Below are 8,776 nucleotides of genomic sequence, written 5' to 3'. Positions count from 1 at the left end.
TTTCCAGCTTAATAACAGAGCTTGCAAACTATTCAGAGACTTCAATGAGCTTGTCACTTTCCTACACGTGAACATTGTACATATTCTCTGACCCTTCGCTTTCCAACCTCCCATAAATTCTCTCGTCTTTTGTTTGTTGCATCGATAATGCCACTTCAACCGAGAAGCTATCCATAAAATGCAGGGGTCAACTACAGCACCACCTCACCGTTCCATGACTGGGAACCCAAGAGAAATCGATAGACTTCCAGAGTACTTATATTTCCAGTGAAAATTTCAAGTATTCAAGATTCTCGCGGTGGGTTTGACTACTCCGGAGCAAGCTCGTGAACAATGTTTGCGATGCATGGCTGTTGGATCCACTGGTACGTCACCACCGAACGAAACTATTTGTCGAGCTCTGACAACGATGTCAGTACAGTATTCTTGTACAACAAGCTCTTACGAAGAGCTAGCCCATGACGTATCGAATTAAAAATTTTTATGTAGCATAGGTTGAAGCTGCTTATGTGATTGACTTTACAAACAAAAAACTGCTTATTTTTTGTACGATGGTAAATACACGATTGGAAATTTGTGAGAATTATAATTCTGTAACGCATAATAGCTCTATGAAACGTTTTATTATTTTCCATATGCAGAGCTTTCATGCAGGACTGCAAACTGATCAAAAGCTATTATAAAATGCTCAACAGTTGTGCCAGCATTCATTCTGTTTCTGGGTTAGTCAACCAAAAAAAAAAAAATATTGATATGTCAATAGAGACTTCATAAGTTCTGTTGTCAAAGTGGACACTTGACTTTACGAAATCGTATGTGTCGATTCAACTCAAGTTTTTATAGTTTATGTTGATACTATTGTCTATTTTAGTAGATAATGTTAAAAATTTTATGAATTTTTTCATGGCATAATTTTTACATGCAGCTCAGAAGTAAATAAGTTAAGTCATGTAAAGCCTGATATCCATACATAAATTATATAAAGTCTGTTGAATTTTTTATAAATTTTTTCTGTTTTGATCAAAAATTTTTCGAATACAAATAATAATAATTCAAACTTTGTTTTTGTTTCAGGTGAGTTGATATTTCTCTAAAAATATTTCTCTACAACATGACGCTCGAGTGCACTGTTTTACTTGAGTAAACACGTAAGTCTGAAATCCAGTAATACCATTTAAATTTTTATTTATTCATAATCAACATATTTTCATAAACGAACAAAGCACTATCAAGAATTTAAGTATTAAAAAAAATTCTATTGAATAAAAACAGTGCTTTTTTAATTTTTTCAATAGAATGATGTTGTTTTACTGTAAAAAAATATGATAAAAAGGTATTACCTAATGTTTTCATGGAAAATTAAACTTCCTTGAGAATGGGATTTTTTAATTTATATTTTCTTCTTATTTCTTAAAAAACTTACTTTTGAACAGATATAGGAAACGACCATAATGATAAACAAATTTTGATTAAAATTGGCCATAGCTTCTACAGTGCTCTTTTTTACAGAAATTTTTTATATTAATAAAAAACAACATTATTCCTTTACAAATGAAAAATAGCAAAAAATCATACAATGTATTAAATACAAATCATAAAATTACGAAATAGGATCACCGTCGTGCGAAAAAAAAAAAAAAAAAAAAAAACACAGAAATCGTTTTTTCAATTTTTTCAAACCTTTGTACGCTACTCTATTCATAAGCCTAACAATAATGGCATCAGTTTCAAAGCTTCCCCCGTGTAACCTTTATTTTCCAACACTCGCTCATGCAATCGCCCCCCCCACACTCACACGGCTCCACGCGTTTAAAAACACGAAGCGCCACAGCTTCCCTTCGCGCTTACGAACGGCAGCAGCAACGATGCGAGCGAACGAGCTTGCCAGCCCTGAAATCACAGCACGGCAATTCGAAGCTCGCGGAAAACAACGAAACTGTTGCTTGTACTCCCATGGACCCTAAAAAAAAAAAAAGCGCGATAACCAGAACGTAAAAACAAACGGGAAAACAAGGACGGGAGCAGGAGGAGGGATGTAAAAAAACTTACGCTCGGCTGAAACGCTACTGGTTGGGGGATGGAAGGGAAAAGGGGGGGAAAAAAGTTGCACGTGCACGCGGGGTCTCATCGCGGGGCTGCTCCGCTGTCATCTGACAATTAACACCTCTCGGGAAGGGCGAGAGAGCTCGACGTGCCGAGCGATTGTTTGCCGCAATAAAGACACGTCGTCGACAGGGGCTCCGTTGTGGAAACGTGCCTTTTCGCCGTACAAAACCGCGCATCCGCGCTCCCCTTCTCCTCCTCTAGTCGCTCTTTTTGTCTCTCTTCCATACGGTATCAAAGAGCGTGAATTGTGAATTTTTTAGTAAAGAGAAAAAAAAAGAATAGCTCACGAGCTTTACAATTGGGAATGGATTTCGAAGTGAGTAAAAAGAGACGACTGATAGGACGTATGATGTGAATCGACGATTTTCAGCTAACTTTTCAACAGAGAAAATCGCTTTCATGATATAAATATAGAATTTATTGTCCATTTTTTACGGCGTCACGTTACGCGTAACTGTAAGTTGGACCGAAAGAAAACTTTCCCTATTTTTTGTGCTCATTTTGATGCTAAAATTTTTATTACAATAATTTTTAGTAGCAATAAATAAATCAAGATTTTTAGTAAAAAAAACCACATGAAGTTATCTAAAAAAATTTTTTTTTTATTTCCTTACACATTTAGATATAAAAGTGCTTAATATTTATGTCTACAATTTAATAAAAAATCAATATTTTTATCTATGAAATGATGAAAAACTAATGTATTTTTACGTTTCATCTATTCAGACTTCTCAAGTATAAATTAGGTAACACTGTACAGTTGTGACTACGTATTTTTAAATTTAAAAAATTATTTACCATTTTTGTTATCTTTTGGCTGATCGATAAAAAAATTATCAAGTATCCTAAGCAAATTCCACCCTAGTAAGACCAACCCTTAACCTTCGTGGATTTAATAGTTGTACAAATTCGTGTTCTTATGCCAAATCTTAAAAAGCAAAACACGGTTTTAAAAATGGTCAGAAGTGTACTTCTATAACTAACAAATATAAAAAATTTTTTTTTAATTTTTGGTGCCAAACCAAATTTTGAAATCTAGTCTAAGTTTTAAAAAAATTCTAGAAAAAATCTTTTTTCCAATGGTGTAAGAAAAAATTTTTTTTACAAAACATTAATCTTTTTCTACAACTATGAGGTTTTAATATTTTTATATGTGATGCAACATGTTTAAGACAGTAAAACACTTGTATTTTTGGCATTTTTCTGCATTATAATTATAACTAAAAGCTCTACAAGACCTCTACTGGAAATAGGTTTTTAATATTGATTTTGCGGAGCCTTTTATAACTTTAATGTTATTTGTTGTGGTAATAATGCAGAAAAATGCCGATAATGGCAGTTTTTATTTTCTTGGACATGTTCTACCAGCTTTAACAATCTGTAAAAATTCAAAATAATAAAATTATTTGGAGCTTATTAAAAAAATCTTTCCATGTTACAAGTGTTACAACTCAACCAAGGATTTTTTATAAAATTTAAAAAAATTTCAAACATCAGAGAATTTGAATTATACGCCAAAAATTTTCAAGAAATCAATTTACATTGGTTGTTTTAACACAAATTGAAAAAAAATGTTTTGACTAATTATACCTACTGGAAGTAATCTAGAAATTTAAAAAGTTAAATTCTTTCATTAGCTGTCTATCTTGAAAGCTTCAAAAAACTATTATAGAAAAGGGAGTGGGAATGGTAAAGTTTTTGAAATATTAGAAAAACATTTCTTTCAATACAAGTTATTAATAAAAAGACATACGATTTGTAAAAAGGGCTGTATAGAATATAAGAGGAAGGGAAGGTCAAGGGTTTACGTTGGGGTCCCAACTAACTATAAAAATTTTATGAAGAACTATATATGTACGTACCATTTCATCTGAATTTGTCAACTAAAAATATGTGGTTAAAACAACTTTTGATCTTATGACAGTGTGCTTCTTTATTAACTATACTTAAAAGAAATAGTCCAAAGAGCTGCGATCTAGAAAAAAAAATTTTTTTAAATAGCTAGAAAAATTTGTTCCTCATTACAGGCAGGACTAAGGCATGCACACTGAGACATTATATTCAAAATCATTAATGCGTATCTTAAAAATTGGAACTTTATTTCTCTTACAATCAACAAAGCCATGTTAGAGTACAATTTTTAACTACTGTAAAAAAAACGAATTAATAGTAAAATAAGTATAAAAATTAATATTAAAAGTATTGTGAAACACAATTTTTGTTTTATGGGATTTGAATCATCAAAAAACGAATAAAAAATATCATCGACTTTGCAACAATAGTCATGAATGAAGTATCCACCCCATCTGCCCAAAAGTGTGGTCTTTCGTAGAGACTGAGCTATTTTATTCAAATCTCTCACGTTGAGCTGAGAAGAAATTTTCCACATTACATGATCTGGTAGATTTTTGTAATTAATTTGTGCAAGGATACCACCAAGAGCTTCGTCCAGACAATTTTTTACGGGATGAAACAACTTTCTCTGCTCTATCACGAGCTCGATCCGTGTTTTTATGGCATAATCAAAATACCTGAGTTTGTTTCCCTTCTCAAGCGACGAATAAAACCTTGAGAGAAAATGGAATTTATTGTCATTATTATTCAACGATTGCACAAGCAATTCCAACGGTGTAGTCATCACGTCGAAGATGGACATGTTGCCAACTTTGACTTGCTTCAATCTATCGAGCGTCCTGTTACAATCGTTGAGAACCAGCGATATTTTTCTATCGTTCACAGAGAGTCTCTTCACCGGAAGTGAGACCGTGTGTAATTTGTTCATACGCAAGTCAATTGCATAGTAAAAAATCAACAGGCGTGTAAAGTTGCTTACGTGTAACTTCCTTTGGATCAAGTCATTAAACGCGTCCATCATTGCTCGAACTACAGTTGCGCTGTCGTTAAACTCCCACAACAAGCACGCCACTTTGATGTCACTACTAGTACATTCCTCGATCGAAAAACGAGATATGCTTGCGCTGAACCGACTGCAAAGTGAGAAAAATGAGTGATCAGTCGATATTTGTTTTTTACTGTGGTGGTTCTTTCATGAAACGATTATGAACAGAGTAACATGAAACCTTGAGGAGTCATTTACTAAGTAACGACACACTACCCTTCAAAATTTCAGAGTAGGCTGACGAATACAAACGCAAGAAAATTAAATTCTAAGCATGTGCTCTTATGGCAACTAAGCATTTTTTTACTGAAAGTTGTAGCCTAGTTATTTATTTACTGAACATAATCAAGTAAAAAACTGATACAATAAAGCTTACGAAATTCTAACTATACTGCCATCTTGAAATATAAATGTTCATGGACTTAATCAAAAGGTATTGAAATAAATACAGGCATACATTTTCGTGTCCTATGTTGAAAGCATATAAGTAAGAATCAACTGCTGGTATTTCGAAGCTAAGCGTAAATTTTACATAATCATTCCTACGAACTTTTATAGCGGATATCATGATCTAAAACTTTGAATCAGTGCTTAATTTGACTTAATAAACGATATTTACAAAAATTTGTTTGAAATTTAAGAAGCGTTTATAAGTATCAAGTTAATAGTTGCACTTATGACTCAGGAGTCATGAAAGAACTAACTTAAGTATACAATACATTTGTCATTAAGTAACAAACCTGTCAGCTCGAAACCCAGCCTCGAGGAGCATTTTGACGATTTTGTACTTGCTGGACTCGATGGCTGTCAAAAGCGCTTTGTTGACGTCTTGGGGATAGTTTTTTCTCACATCATCCATGTAATCCATATCGAGTAAACGATCAACCACGTGCTCGTAACCCAAAGCCATAGATACGATTAAATCATACAGCTTACTTTCGTTACCATTGCAGGGCATGTGTATCCAAGGCATCGCTCCTGCGACCGTGTAGTCTAACGTTGTCGCTTTGAATCCTGTCGCTTTGGCCAACATCAGATTCACTGTGTTCAAATCGTACATTTTTGCAGCCATAAAAAACGATGTTTCGTTAAAATCGTTCTGTGCACGATGATTCGATCCTGAAAATAGAATTTCACTATTATTCCTCACTTCATGTGACAAAGTTAACGAAAGACTCATTTTCATCACATCAATGAAGGAAAAAAAAGAACCAAGTTTAATTTACCATACTTGGCTAGTAGCCCAGAAATCTCGTCGAACTTGTCATCCAATCTTCGTAACCTTAAAACCGAGTGTAATGGCGTCTCACCGTATCTATTCCTGGCGTCAATGTTTTCTCCTTTTTTCAGTAAAGCTTCGATTTGCGTGTTATTCCCGCTACGAACGACTTGATGGAGATCCGTGTCAGCCATTCCATCATTAAAAAAAACACCTCGTTCGTGCAATATTAAAAATATCAAGCATTTGGCATTGTAGCAGTGATGCTTTTCAAACCTTGCATAGTAAAAAAGAGCTTCCAATGAAAATTTGCACGAGGCGATATTGTGTGCGTTACTCAGCACGTACTCAATAAATTGCTTATTCTGCGGGCTCCTCGACGCCAAAGAGGTGATACATGCTTTCAGTAGGCTATTGTAGATATTTTTGCACTTTCCGCTGTAAAGTATCAAAATTTGTGTTAAATAAAGGAAAATTGTGGCAAATATCAATGTCCTACCCAGATTCAATGAGCCTCTTCGTACAATCAAAATGTAATTTTGCAACGGCAACATCTAACGGCGTCTCATCGTACTGATCAGCCAAGGTGGGGTCGGCTTTGTGGCCCAACAGCAGTTCTACGATCCCAACAAGGTTTGTTCGCGCCGCGTGATGCAGTGCGGTTCTGTTACGCCGATCCATGATGTTGGGATCGGCCCCACCCTCCAGGAGAAGCTTGACTCCGTTTGTCTGTCGATTCATCAATGTTGGTATTTTCGTACATATAGTTCATGAAAACAAGACATACCTGCTGTTTTGAGACTGCAATGTGCAGTATCGTTTCACAGAAAGGCCCTTGTGCGTTCAAATCCGCCCCATGGTCGATGAACAGTTTTATCACGGGCAGTCTGTCGTCAGCTTGGGCGAGATTGTAATAGTAGACGTTGTCATAGACAACGTGCAGAGGCGTCCTCAACTCGCAATTCCATTCTTCGACTAAAGAGGGACAACTAAGAAATCAATAATAAAATGTAGGAAATCTTTTTTTGTACAAGCAGTATTTGAATAAAGCATTGGGTGAAAGGTTCTCATTTAGCTCACTGATGCTTGAAGTTGTTACTTCGGGCATAGAATTACGTAGAGATGGGTGATCGAAAGCACACTTGGATGAATTTGTTGCACCCGTAGTAACAATTAATTATCACAGTCATGCGGGTAATCATTATTTTTACATACGTATTTTACAATTATTCGGATGAAGTGCGTGGATTGTGGAGTTCTGAATTGTTGTGTTACTCTGCACGTACGTGTCATCGTCATTATCATACTACAACATCGCCTTATATTTATTGCGAATCAATCGCTTACACATCAACAAAGGGAACATCTTATTCAACTTGTTTTCCGAACAATTGGGATCACGATCAGAAATTCGCCTACAAAAAGTTACTATCCCAGAAGTGTGACGTAAGTAGTAATGGCCGAGTCGGTACTCGTAAGCACCTGTTACCAAGCCCCCGAGTTACAAGAACCACAGTCGAAACTACTGTACTACGATGACTGCACAGTGAATCATATAACTACTTTTTGCACTTGCTACGTAATGATGTACTATTATCAATGATTCTTACCTTTGAAGAATTTTTTGGGCCACTTCGACATTGCCTGCATGAACTGCTTTGTGGAGATCCATTTTGTTTTCACTGTCCGCCATTTTTATTATTTCTTTAATTTTTCTTGCTTCAATATAATCACAGTGAAAGTTCAGTCAAGAACCCAAACTATATTGGCAGCTAGAAATACAACAAGAAATATCCTGCAGATTTTACTGTCTAAACGTTTATCTTGTATTTAATAATTATTGCCAATGATGTCTCAAGAGTATAGTGACTGTATCACCAAGGAAGAACAGTGCTACCACTGTAGTGGGAACTTTTTTTTTAGAAAATACGTGGTAACGATAAGAACAACAATCTCATTAACGATAATCACTTTGTCATTGACTTTTTGTGGTGTGTGTGCGTTAGACGTACATGTTGGTAGCTGAATGCTGTCTTACTGCTGCAATCACCAGGGAATTATCGAACTTTTTAAATGTTGCAAAAGTAATACCTAAATAATAAATACATAAACAATTCTAAGAACTCTTTACAACTTCTAAAGGAATGAACCATTTGCTGACTTTCCACATGACAGTGAGAACTGAATTATGCATGTATTTCCGTCTAATATTGGAAAAAATAAAATCAAGTAGCACTTAATAATGCACGCTTACCCTGCAGAAGAAATTTGGTGATAAATCATTTCAAGTAGCATAAATATTTCCAAGAGTAACTCGCTAACTCGAGTTTCGAGAGCACCTTCGCGCATTTAAACTCGCTTAAATTGTTTCTCATGCTTGCAAAGCATAGATATATTTCTCGGGAGTGAGCCGATAAAGCTCAACCTTGTAAGATACATGTGGCAAGATTCAAGGAAAAATATGATAAAAGAATCGTAACTTTGCAGAAACGCTGCAGTTGTGGTGAGTTTCGAAGTCTAGAAGGGAGGAGAAAAGTTAGCGCGAGACTTGC

At 35.2% G+C, this 8,776-nt stretch overlaps 1 protein-coding gene across 1 annotated transcript; it reads right to left on the bottom strand.

Annotated features, from left to right (window-relative positions):
- Positions 1 to 1,844: 1,844 nt before the first annotated feature.
- On the bottom strand, positions 1,845 to 8,124 carry LOC106643761 (uncharacterized). Its single transcript, XM_089589100.1, has 7 exons — positions 7,835 to 8,124; positions 7,012 to 7,213; positions 6,724 to 6,953; positions 6,232 to 6,662; positions 5,746 to 6,124; positions 4,318 to 5,093; positions 1,845 to 1,960 (listed from the first exon to the last, which is right to left on the bottom strand). Exons 1-7 carry the CDS (start codon positions 7,915 to 7,917, stop codon positions 1,845 to 1,847), a joined length of 2,217 nt encoding a protein of 738 aa, XP_089445226.1. The 5' UTR covers positions 7,918 to 8,124.
- Between the last annotated feature and the right edge of the window lie 652 nt (positions 8,125 to 8,776).

The sequence above is a fragment of the Copidosoma floridanum genome, unplaced genomic scaffold, assembly GCF_036245765.1.
Source record: "Copidosoma floridanum isolate Cflo_tuat_1 unplaced genomic scaffold, Cflo_Japanese_pri ptg000007l, whole genome shotgun sequence".
NCBI classification, from domain to species: domain Eukaryota; kingdom Metazoa; phylum Arthropoda; class Insecta; order Hymenoptera; family Encyrtidae; genus Copidosoma; species Copidosoma floridanum.
The sequence above is the reverse complement of the archived record's forward strand: the minus strand, read 5'-3'. Positions and strand labels throughout refer to the sequence as shown.

What these genes read in the sequence shown, in the direction of transcription:
- LOC106643761 (XM_089589100.1), bottom strand. Translation starts at nt 7,917, where the DNA reads ATGGCGGACAGTGAAAACAAAATGGATCTCCACAAAGCAGTTCATGCA. An exon ending in AAGAGGCTCATTGAATCTGG is followed by an intron (nt 6,663 to 6,723) that starts GTAGGACATTGA and finishes GATACTTTACAG; the next exon opens with CGGAAAGTGCAAAAATATCT. An exon ending in GCTGGGTTTCGAGCTGACAG is followed by an intron (nt 5,094 to 5,745) that starts GTTTGTTACTTA and finishes CTCACTTTGCAG; the next exon opens with TCGGTTCAGCGCAAGCATAT.